We start from the raw sequence: 12,965 nt of genomic DNA, 5'->3' as shown, positions 1-12,965 counted from the left end.
TTTCATTCTGAGATCCCCTTAATAGATAAACAAGGAAAACAGCAATTGCCACAGCTCAAGGAAAAGTTGGAGGAACCTAAACCTCTAGAGGTAGGTGAAGACAGCATCACAACTCATTGGAAAAAAGAGGTCACCAAGGGGAAGGCAACCTCAAAAGAAACAAAGAAGAAGGTACCAAGGAGATGGAGGAACAAGAAAATCCCTACGGAAGACTTCTCTCCAGGGGATAGAGTTGTCTCAGCTTACTTCCCAGATATTCCCCCTAATCTCCCCACTGTACCATTTCAGTTACCCAAGGTCTTCACTATCAACAGAGTTCTTTCCCTGGAACATGTGGAGATCATTGATCCAACCAATGGATATAAGTCCACAGCAAGAGGGGAGGACTTTAAGCACTACCAACCACCCTAATGAGGGAAAAACGTCAAGCTAGTGACGCTAAAGAAGCACTTCATGGGAGGCAACCCATGTTTTATATGTTTTTAAAATAATGAATAAATCAATGTTTATGAATTTCAACCCAAACTTGACAAACACTTGGTGCAATCTTTATGATGCAGTATATAGTGAAGAACAAGTTTGGTGTTCAAAGCAAACCAAGATGCATGCTAGTCTTGGGAGCTTTGAACAAAACTTTTCATCACATTGCTTCAAACTAAGTTTGGTGTCACCCCATGGTGCCACCAAAATGCATAAGGATACACAAGTAGTTAGTTAGTTGAAATTCATAAATAAACAAACTCTTTTTCTTCTATTTATTATTCTAACCGTAGAGTTTGATTTTTATGATATTAATTTCCTTATTTTAAATCTTTATAGGAAAGGAAAAGAAGCATAAAAAGGGATTGATTGGACAATTAAATGGGGGAGATTTCGCCACTTAATGAAGAGCACTACACACATGTCTCAAGAGGGAACGCATGGGGAAACGCTGCCATGCAACATTGGAGAAAGAATACCCTTGAAGACCAAACCAATTACTCTCATTAAGTGATGATCCTTGTCCTTCCTTCATACACAACCCCCACCGTCCATCAAGCAACAATCCTTGCAATCCACACCTTCCATCCACTCATGACCTCCCTATATAAGTGAACCTTAGTGCATGATCATTCCTCACACTCAAATTCCCACTCTCCACACTTCATACTTTCGGCTTGCTCAAACCCCTTCATCACACTCTGTCCTAGCCAACCTATTCCTCATCTCTTCGTATCCTCCAACCTCCACCTCAAAACAGCAATTCAATTCATGGCATCATCAAGCTCAAAGAGGCAAAAGAGGAAGGAACCCATGGAAAGTGTTCCTTTCGATGAGAAGAAATTCAAAACTTCCTTAAACATCAATCGAGCTACTATGGTGCATTGCTTAATACAGGGTGGGAAAATCAATGTGAATGAGCTCATCGCCGAGGGGATTCAAGATTCGGCTGAGAAGGTTGATTCAGGTGCCAGGCTTTGGTACCCCAGCACCATTCTCCGCTTATGCAATAAGGCCAAGGTAGTATTTGAGGACAGCAATCCAGACTGGGTAAACCCAGGGAGGCCAGTTACACTCGAGCGATTGGTTTATACTACACCTGCTCAACAACAAAGAAGACCACAAATAGGAAAACCAAAAGCAAAAGAAAGAGTTCACCAAGAGGAACCTCATCAGGAAGAATATCAACAAGGAGAGTATTCTGATCCAGCCAACTTGAACATGAGTCACCTTCTAAGAGCCATTGAGGATTTGAGGATGAGACATATGGAAGGACAAGAGCAAATACTGAACCTTCAAACCAACTGGCTGAGCCAACAGGAAGCATGGCAAAAACAACAAATAGAGCAACAGCAGGAACACTACTCCAGGCTCACTCAAGCAATCAACCAAGTGAATGAGAGGCAAGAGCTTCAAGAAAAGCACTTGCAAGAACTCAACCAGCGGCAGATAGCCCAAATAAAAACTTTCAATGAGTTCAGTGTACTCAATGAAGGAAGGCAACTACATAGGGAGGAGTTCTATGTGAACACTCAGGCCAAGTTGAACTACATGACTAGTAATATGCATCAGCTACACTATGCCATCCCTACATATGATGAGGTCCAAAAAGATTTTGTAGAACAAGAAGAGAGGAAAGTAAAACAGCAAAAGGAGACACTTAAGAAGAAGATAAACCACAAGGCTAGGATGACAACTATCTATCCTGAATACTTGACTTTGGATATACCCATGAGACTAAGTTAATAACAAGATCCTAATAAGAGAAAAGGGAAAGAACAATGGAAGTGAAAAACAAAAGAAAAAGAGTAAGCAATAAGGTTAGGCACCAATGATTTGGACCTTGAGACAAGTGTCTGTGGTGCTCCTGTGTGAGGGATCTACTTGGATGAATAAGCTCTCAGGGGTGCTTTATCACTTGGTAACTTGGGTTAACTAACCCGGGATTATCAGCTGAAAATCCACTATCAAGAGTAACCATCACTACAGAGCATTTAGTAACCCAAAGAGGTGCTGGACACCAAGGTCTCAAGAAAAAAAAAATAAACTATATGCCTGTGGTGTGTATGTATGGGGGAGAGACTTGAGGGAGTAAGTCCTTAGGGGTGCTTCAACACCTAGCACCTTGAACCAACTGGTTCGGGAGTGTTGGCTGAAAGCTTATCTTAAAGAGTTGCCCCCTTACAGAGCACTTAGCCTAAATAACACAAATAACCCTTGAAATAACAATAAAAGGATCAATAGATAAAAGTCTCATGGGATATAAACAAAGTAAGTGTTTAGGGACATGATAAAAGTCTGAAAGCCAGTACTGGAATGAACCTAAGTTGCTATGTATGAAACCACCATAAAATCAGTAACATGACTTCCACAAGAATGACTCATTCTTCTGGATATTCCATTCATCATTCTCTTGATCCAGTACTTGCTTAGGGACAAGCAAGCTTTAAGTTTGGTGTTGTGATGCCAGGGCATCTTAGCCAGTTTCACTGACCTTTTCTTTACTATTTTTAGGGTAGTTTCATGCATTTCTTTAGGAAATAAGCTAGTTTTGGGTAGATATTCACCTACACCTTGATTCAAGCATACATTGTGCATTTTACATTATTTCATGAGGATTTTGCATGAATTTAGTGACAAATTGTATGCTGCATTACCCATGACTTGGACTAGAACTTTGATGCACTCTGTTGCTTGATTTCAAGACCAAAGGAAGCAAGGAAAGGGAGGTAACTTGCAAGGTTAATGAGAAAAGTGATTGCCAATAACACTCTCAAAGCCATCATTGCCCACGTTAAGAGTCACGTTAACTAAGTTAACGTGCACTCTAACGTGGAGAAGGGAAGTTGAGCCAACGTTAGTGACACTTAACATTGTCACTAACGTTGGCAAACACTCATGAGTGGCCACGTTAGAGCCCACGTTAACCTAGTTAACGTGGCCTCTAACGTTTAAGGGGGAAGAGAAGCAAACGTTAGTGACATTCAACATTGTCACTAACGTTGGCCTAAGGATGCAACACACAACGTTAACTTCCATGTTAACTTGGTTAACGTGGGAGCTAACGTAAGAAGTGAGAGTTGTCGACAACGTTAGTGACACTCAACATCGTCACTAACGTTGGAAGCAACCACACAACCCCCAAGGAGCCACGTTAACTTCCACGTTAACTTAGTTAACGTGGAAGCTAACGATGAGGAATGAATGATGAGCCAACATTAGTGACACTCAACATTGTCACTAACGTTGGGATGGCTAAGAATGGCCACGTTAGAAGCCACGTTAACCTAGTTAACGTGGACTCTAACGTGAGATCTAGGGGCACATTAGAACGTTAGTGACAATGTTGAGTGTCACTAATATTCTCGAAGTTTGGAAAGGCCACGTTAGAAGCCACGTTAACCTAGTTAACGTGGGCTTTAACGTGAAGCAAAAATGGGCACACTGGAACGTTAGTGACAATGTTGAGTGTCACTAACATTCTCGAAGGTTGGCAAGGCCACGTTAGAAGCCACGTTAACCTAGTTAACGTGGGCTCTAACGTGAGGCAAAGGGGTACATTGGAACGTTAGTGAAAATGTTAAGTGTCACTAACGTTCTCGAACTTTTACTTTCACTAAATGTTAACACCCCTAACGCCCTGAGCTAAAGTCTCTGCCCACTTAGCACTTTCTCTCTGCAAGTAAAGCCAAGCCCAAATGAAGAAAAGAACGGCTTCAAACTCAAGATCCAAAGGCCCAAGACTTGAAGAGCAAACTAGAAGCTGAGAAGAGTAGTATATATAGGAGTAGCTTTGAATTGTTAAAGGAGTTCTGAAAGTGGAAAAAAGGTAATTACTCTCTGTATTTTATTTTCTCTGCAATTTCTAGTTCTATGATGTATTCTCCATCTTTATTTTCATTTTCTAGAGCTATGAACAACTAAACCCATCTTACCCATTCTCTTTAATTACTGCCATTTACTTTTATGAGCAAATCCCCCATTCCCATTTACAATTCTGCAATTTATTTTCAGTCATTTACTTCCAGTCCTTTAATTCTAGCATTTACTTTTTTGTTATTTACATTTCCGCCATTTTATTTTCTGCAACTCTCAACCCAAATTCTGGATTCGCTCAACTAGAACATTCTTCTAATTAAAGTTGCTTGATCAATCAATCCCTGTGGGATTCGACCTCACTCTATTGTGAGTTTTTACTTGACGACAAATTCGGTACACTTGCCGAAGGGAGATTTGTTGAGAGACAAGTTTTCCGCGCATCAAATTAGAATAGAGCTCCTCTCCCTAATGAATTTGGGAGTTAGTTCGTCATTGCTCTAATACAAAATAGAAAGAGAAAAGGTGCAGAAGATGAAGAACAGAAGGAAATTAAAATGAAAATATGAAAATTTGGTGCAGAGTTTCCCGATCTACTAGCCAACCTCTTAATGAAATCAAATTCTCCTCCATTTATACACTTTCCAATTCAGTCTTCAAGTGCTTGGATTGGGCTTTTTGGCCTTTATTGAAGCAAGTCAAAATAGGTCTGTATTGGTACTTCCATGCAGCTTCAGGAGAACGTAGCGTTCTCAAAGAGAACACAGCGTTCATTCATCAACGCGTACGCGCCTCCCACGCGTACGCGTCGTTCTTCATTTTGGCTCTAGCGATGCGTACGCATCACCTATGCGTGCGCGTCGTTTCTCTCTGCAAACCTTGTCACACGTACACGTGATATATGCTTGCGCGTCCCTTGGTAGCATTCACTTTGAGAACGTAGCGTTCTTGCCAAGAACGCTACCCCACGCGTACGCGTCCTTCACCCGTATGCGTGCTTCTTCAAAGATGCTACTCCCACGCGTACGCGTCCCTCACGCGTACGCGTCAATGGCCAAAGTTGAGATCCAGATTTTGAAATTGTCGCAGGCGCTCTTTGAAAGCGAACGTAGCGTTATTTTGTAATGAACGTTAATCACACCCACGCGTACGCGTCATGCACACGTACGCGTGGATCTTCCAAATTTCTTGTTCTACGCATGCGTGTCCTGTTCGCGTACGTGTCGCAACTTAGAAGCTAGAGAACGTAGCATTCTCCAAACGAACGTAGCGTTCCTCTGCCCTGCTTCTCTTCTCTGTTTCTTCCTTGCATCTTTTCATCTGTCATCATTCAAACATGCAATCAAAGCCTTGCTAAAATCATAAAATTTTGCATCACTCATAATAATCACATAATTCTTGCATAAATCTCGTGATAATACACAAAAATAATAATGTTTGATTGAATCAAGACAAGCATGAAATTCCAATCCAATCACTTACTTATTGCCTAAGAAATACATGAAACCTAATGAAAACAAGTAAAAATTGCTTAGAAAATATGCTCAAAATGACTTGTCATCAAGAATCCAAGATCAAAATAGAAATAACACTTTGCAATATAAACCCTAATAAAACCCTAAGAAATTTGAGAGAAAAACTAAGAGAAAACTAAAACCTAAAGCCTCCTAAAACTATCTAATACTACTCCTAATGATATGGTATATTTCCTCAAGTGTTGCCCCCTCCATATGAGCTCTAGGCCATCAGATTTGGGCCTCTAAAGTCTCCAATTTGCAAGCCACGTGACTTTTTAATGAAGTCACGCACTGGTACTTGTGCGTACGCACAAGAGGTTGTGCGCACGCACACTTCTAAATGCTTTTCTCGTTTGTTTCTTTATGTTTCCTCCCTCTTGTATTCTTCTCTTCCATTCTTATCAAGCCATTCCTACCTATTACACCTGAAATCACTTATAAAAAATATCAAGGCATCGAATGGAATACAAATGAAAAAATTGATTAATTTAAGCATTAAAGAGCATGTTTTCACAATTAGGCACAATTTCGGAAGAAAACACAAAAGCATGTTATTTAAGGGAATAAATATGGGTTTACCTGATGAAATTCACTCAATTTCAACCAAAATTTATCATCAAATGTGAACTTATCAAGGACAATCCTTGGCAATGTGACCAGGCAATCCACAAGTAAAGCATCCAGCTATACCCAACTTGCACAAATCATAAGGATGAAAATCTCTACAACAGTCACAAGTTAAATCCAGAGAATTTTTACTTTATTTACCTCTTCCTTTCTCCTGGTGATATTGGTCATAGTTAGTCCTTCTGAAGTTCCCTTGACCTTGAGGATGATGAGGGACATGTCCTCCCCTTTTGAAGTTCTGGGCTCTATGTAGAAAATACTTCCCACGACCTCAGTTGTTGTTACCTCCACGAGTATCCCTCGCCAAAGCCACTTTCTTGGCACAATCTTCTACAGCTCTCGCCTTGTTTACCAGTTCAGAAAATCTCCGAATCTCCAATGGAGACACAACACTCATGATGTTTTCCTTGAGCCATCCTTGATACTTAATACATTTTCAGCTCTCATAGGACTCACGGGAACCCTAACAAACCCTCGAGAACCTACAGACCTCATCGAACATGCTGGTGTACTCAGCCACTAACATGAACCCTTGCTTCAGTTGCATGAGTTCTAACTCCCTAGCCTCCCTCACTGACTCAGGAAAATGCTTCTTATAGAAGGTAGTTCGAAACAGCTCCCACGGAATGTCCACATTTTGTAGTTGCAGCAATCGGCACTTTTCTTGCCACCAGTGCTGAGCTTCTTCCATTTGTTGATAAGACACAAACTCTATGAACTGATTATCCAGAACATGCTGAGTTTGCAAGGCATGCTCCATAGCTTGGAATTAGTTGTCTACTTCAGTGTTGTTCCTTTGAAACTCGGTGGGTTCACTTTCAGGAAAGAAGCTAACATCATTGGAACACCACCTAAGTTATTCTCAGCCCCTTCTCCGTTTCCGTTTCCATTTCCAGCTGGTTGCCCTATCCTCTCCATAGCTTGAGTCATCGCAGCAACACTCACTTGCATTGAATTAGCTAGGTTAGTCATTGCCGCCATAAACTCGGGTCAGTTGGTGGGTTATCCTTCCCACTCTTCGAGCACGTGATCGATCTCATCTACGAGTTGCCATTTGGGGTCCTATCTATACCAAACAATCGATATCAAGATGATCACTCTCAATGCCTCAAGCTCAATGCTTCAATTATCCCAAAAAGGCACTCACAGATAAGCATGTTATGCATATTAAGCAGATATCCTAATTAGTACGAAAGAAAAATAACCCAGAGTATGCAATGAAGCACAATCGGTCCATTCCTCAGGCTCACGAGGACAAACCGCTCTGATACCACTAAACATAACACACTATCACCCTAAGCTTTACTTCTCACCATAAAGCAAAGGACAGCAAAGCGTCACGACAGTTTTAAAACTCCATACAATAGTATATAATCAAGGAATATTTAAACTAGAAGCCCGATGAAGGAAAAGAAGACTAAAGATGTATAAAATAGAGATGCAAAGTGCAAAACGTTCACACACGATAACTCAAGCACGTTGGCACGAAAGGAACACATAATAATATATAAAATCTTATAAACAGCTCTAGGATATACAAGGTAATTAACATAAGATCAACAAGTTATATATATATATATATATACACAATATTCAACAGAAAAAATAGCCGTAGCCCACGGAACTTAAGCCGACTAGTTTAACAAAAGATACAACAGAGTTTTTGATAAAAATAGATACATCCTGGCTCTCAAAGTTTAAGTCTCTAAGGCATCAAAGTACAATAATAAAAAAGTGAGAGGTACTATAACAAAATAAACAAAATATAACACTCGAATCATCCTCCGCTCTATCACCATCCGCAAACTCACGGAGGTGGGTTGCGACTGGCATCTGAAAAATAACAACATATGGTATGAGAACCGGGGTTTTTCAGTATGATAATAGTGCCCAATAGATAAGATGTACGATTTCAGAAAGCCAAAGGCAATCCTAGAATTTCAAACCGATATAAAGTAATTCCACTTATAATAAAATCCTAAACTATAAAAGGTTATCTAATTTAAGGATTTTCTAATCTACAGAACATCATTGTCCACAACCTTTACCAACCTATCCTCCCTGCGATCCCCTCGCCACCGCCTACCGAGCCTCCTCAATCCTGGCAGAAAACACAAATAGGTGCAAGCAAGTAAAGCACAAATAATTCAATTAGCAATTAAACATATTATACAAGTTGGCACAATGCTAGTAAACAAAGCAAACAAACACATAAGAATGCACATGATGAATGCATGTCCTATTGGCCGTGATATCACTTGTCTGTTCAACTGCCAACCCGACATATCCCCTTGGGATGTCGCCCTTTTGTCACAAATATATAATTGCGCCTTGGGATATAGTGCCCTAACACACTCTTGTGACCAGAAAGGATATGAAAGGAAACACTGCCTTAGACCTCACATCTCAACGTAAGCGAGATTAACCACCATCCTTATGCTGGCGCCGCAACCTCGACAAGTGGGATTAACCACCGTCCTTGCCAGGCGCATAGCGACTTACCAATCATAGTATATCAGAATATATATCCAGTTCAGTGATCACCTCTCATTCTCATCAGTTTCAACAACCTTAATCTTTCATTCTTGTCAACTTAGTATCAACGCAACACTCTGCCAATTCACTCTAGTTATTCCATCCATAGAACTTTCCAAGCCTAAGTCACCGTCTCTAATCTCATAACAAAAAACTATTCAACTAAGTCCACTCATCATACTCTCCCTTGTCCCAAAGCCTAAGTTCTAGCTAGGGGATCCTAAACAGAAGTGAAGAGATTTAGAAAGTTAGAGGAACACTTTAAAACTCAAAAATCACATTTTCAGCAACACAGGGGTCATGCGTACTCATGTCTGTTTCCGCGTAGCATGAGTGTCAAATTGGTAATGTCGCGTATACGTGCATCATCCGCATACGCGAGCACTCGAAATAGAAAAGGGTTCCGCGTAGCATGCCATTGGCTACGTACGCATGAGTGTAAAGTGGACATTTTCGCACACACATGCCAGTGTTGCATATGCATACCTTCAAAATTTCAGAAAAAGTTGTTTTGCTGCAGAATTTAGTTTTTTACACTAAACTTCAAACGCGCATAACTTCTGCGTTAAAAATACTTTTTTATCTGTTCTTTGAACAACATAAACCACACAGACCAAATTTTCAATCAAAATAAATTCCATAAAAATTGGGGGTCTATAAACTAAGTTATGGCCTGTTGAACTTCGTCAAAAACATATTTTTACCAAAAACTTGCAAAATTCTCTAGTTTTCAAAACACTCAAACCAAAACTAAACCAACCATACCCAAATTAATACCTAAGCAATCCTCAATCATTACTCAAGCATTCTAACACCTAAGTCTTTCATTCCTCACCTTAGCAATTCATTCAACAATTCCAATTCCAACTTAATATCACATTAAAATCCTCAATTTCCATTAATCCTCATCAACACCAATATTTATCATTCAATACTCATCAATACTCATCATCAATCTTTATCATCATCGAAAGCATACATTACCATTCATTCTATATCATCACCACAACCTCCATCATACAAATTCATTCCACATTCAATCCTCATTAATATTCACACATCATACATATTTGCAATTCTCAATAACAATTCAATCATTGATGCAAATTCAACCTATCTTAAGGCAATTAGCCTAAGTCTCACACAACATTATATATTAACTAAAGAAAACTGAAATCATACCTTGGCCAATTTTTTCCAAGCTTGAAACACCAAAATTCAGCCTCCAAACTTGATCTAAATACTCCAAATAGCCAAATCAACACCAATAAACACCAATTCTCAATCTAATATTATATAATTCATCACAATCAATACTAAGGTTCATAAAATAGACAAACTACAAGGGTATAAAGCTTTCTTACCTTACCCACTGTGGATTAGGGTAAAATCTAACAATTACCCAATGTTAAAATACCACCTAAATAACCAAAATCACAAAATCTATTCAATCACCATAGCAAAAAATACGAAAATATAGGAAACAGAGAACTGAAAAAAAGTTGAAAGTCTTTTACTATTTTGTTCAGATGAAATCAAAGAGTTTGACGAGAGCTTCGCGTGACCATAAACGGCACGCCAATCGGAGCTCCGAAATGCAAGTTATAACCGATTTAGTGTTGAAGTTAGTGAAACCCTCTTTCAAATCTCAGTTGCACTCTTCCTTCTCAAAGTGATAAAATAAGGTTGAGTTGCCTCTTTAGTGAATTTATATATATTGGGTTTGGGCTCAACTTGAATCTGGTCCAACCAATTTGAATTTTTGGTTCGTTTAGCCTAATCTTGAACCAAAACCTTTAGAATAAATGTCCGACTTTCTATTTTAAATATTTTTCTAAGTATTTCGGTAGTTTTATTTTCTCATACGCTGTACCGGATAGACTTAAGCCGGTATTGCTGACTAAATTTCTGGTATCCGTTTTTACGTAATTTTTCTCAAAAAATTACATTTTTCCTCTCGAAAAATTCAACTGAATCCAAATCTTACTTTTAAATTTTCAAATTAACATTTCTAATTTTTTTTATCTTATTTTAGATAATTAAATTATTATTTTATTTTAATCAAACGTCTAATTAATTTTTCGGTTTTTACAGATAATATAATATAATACATCATAATAATACTATTTATTTATAAAAATTTGAATTTTAAAAATAATTTCTCTCTACCATGGCACCTAAATCTTGTTTGCTTTATGTTTTATGATTTTTAGTTTGTCATGCCATGTGAATAAATAAAAAAAATCAGTGTATAATGTTTTTTTTGTCATTATGTATAATGTTATTATGCTAAANGCCTACATAGTACATACAGAGAAAGAAATAAAGAAAGGCGATGGCATTGCATTCGAAATGAGCGGAACAACAGCAACGGACTAACGTTACGATGCTGCAACCACCTCCTTAGAGCTGAGTCACCGACACAGACAAAGAAACAGGCACGAAGCGAATGCGCAGCAACAAGCCTCGCGTGCTTGTCAACCACATTTTCCCCTATCTCCCGAAATTGCACCTGCCCCTTCAATCATCGTTCTTGTTGCGGTAATGGAGGCCCTGATCGAGCTGTGCGACCTGATTGCGCAGAACCCGGTGCAATTCTCCGACAAGCTATCGTGGATATGCGACAAATGCCCGCCGCCGGACTACCTGTCGACGGGATCTCCTAGGGTTTCGCGCTCCCACCTCAATGCCGTCCTCGCCGTCGCACGCTTCCTCTCAAAATGTCCCAATTGCTCCGATCTGCGCCCTAAATCCGTCACTCTCGAGTTCCTTCGCTCCATTTCATGTTCCTTCACTCAATCCTTTTGGCCCCAACCCTTCTCCCAAGATGCCGTTGCCTCCTTCTACCTCGATTTCATCGCCTATGTCTCCAAGGCCGCGGAATTGTCCCCTGGTTTCGCCGACGAGGTTGCTGAATTCTTCGGGGAGGTGATCCTCTCGGCGATCGATGATTCCGGCGAACACCACTCTGCCATTGCTAGGGCCTTCTTGGTCGCGGTGTCACAGAACTTCATTCCGATATCCGAATCCGATGCTAATGCATTGGCGACTTGTTTGATCGAGCGGTTTACGGCCTCCATGGAGGGTGTTTCTGGAAACTCCGAGAGTTCCTCGGCTCAGAGCTCTCCGATGAATGTGAACCACAAAAGTCACGGTGGTAGTCCCGGGAGCAACAATGGTGTGTCGAACGGTGGAAACCATATTTGGAGGAGTAATGCTGATCAATTAGCATTGAATTTGGGTTTGAATGATGGTGGAGGTGGTTCGAGTGGGCAACAAGTTGCTTCCTTTGAGGAGGAGTCTGTGGAAAGCTTGGAAAGACAAGAAATTGCTTTTAAAGTGATTGCTCTCTTGTTGGAGAAGCTTCGCGTTGATGCTGGCCTTTTGGAGCAGGTTAGGTTAATTGGGAAGAAGCAGATACAATCTATGTCTGTGTTTCTGAAGGTATACTCTTTCTGTGCTTGATTATGTTTAAAACATTGTTTTCTTTTTTGAGTTACTTGGTTTACTTGGTATGTTTAAGTTCAATACTTCAATGGGTTTGGCAAGGCCTTAAAATTTAGATTGGTCTGTAGAGGGAACCTTGTTTTGTAATTTGCTGGTTCTTGCAGATAAGGAAGAGGGAGTGGCATGAACAGGGTTCACTCCTAAAAGCTAGAATCAATACAAAATTATTAGTATATAAAGCAGCAGTGCGGCTGCAAATAAAGTGCCTCTCTGTATTGGATTCGGATGCAAGGTCTGTCAAGAGATTGGTTTACGAAGCTGTTGCGATATTGATAGATGCTGCTGAGGCATGCTTACTGTCTGGATGGCGGAAGTTGAGAACATGTGAGGACCTCTTCAGTTCCTTGCTTATGGGGGTAACACAAATTGCTATTGCCAGAGGAGGTCAGCCCCTGCGAATCTTGCTTATTCGCCTAAAACCGATTGTTCTCAATGTTTGTGCTCAGGTGCTGTTCCATCTTTTATCCTATCAAACTCGCATTC

General features: G+C 40.0%; 1 protein-coding gene across 1 annotated transcript in view; it reads left to right on the top strand.

Moving 5' to 3' along the window:
- LOC107609535 (phosphatidylinositol 4-kinase alpha 1) overlaps positions 11,277 to 12,965 on the top strand; it is a 14,575-nt gene continuing 12,886 nt past the window's right edge. The window contains exons 1-2 of the mRNA XM_016311537.1: positions 11,277 to 12,419; positions 12,587 to 12,928. Of these exons, the coding sequence (XP_016167023.1) occupies positions 11,520 to 12,419; positions 12,587 to 12,928 (1,242 nt within the window). The 5' untranslated portion in view covers positions 11,277 to 11,519. The remainder of the gene's footprint in view (positions 12,420 to 12,586; positions 12,929 to 12,965) is intronic.

Source organism: Arachis ipaensis, chromosome B07, assembly GCF_000816755.2.
Source record: "Arachis ipaensis cultivar K30076 chromosome B07, Araip1.1, whole genome shotgun sequence".
NCBI lineage: Eukaryota > Viridiplantae > Streptophyta > Magnoliopsida > Fabales > Fabaceae > Arachis > Arachis ipaensis.
This window is presented reverse-complemented; position numbering and strand designations above follow the sequence as displayed.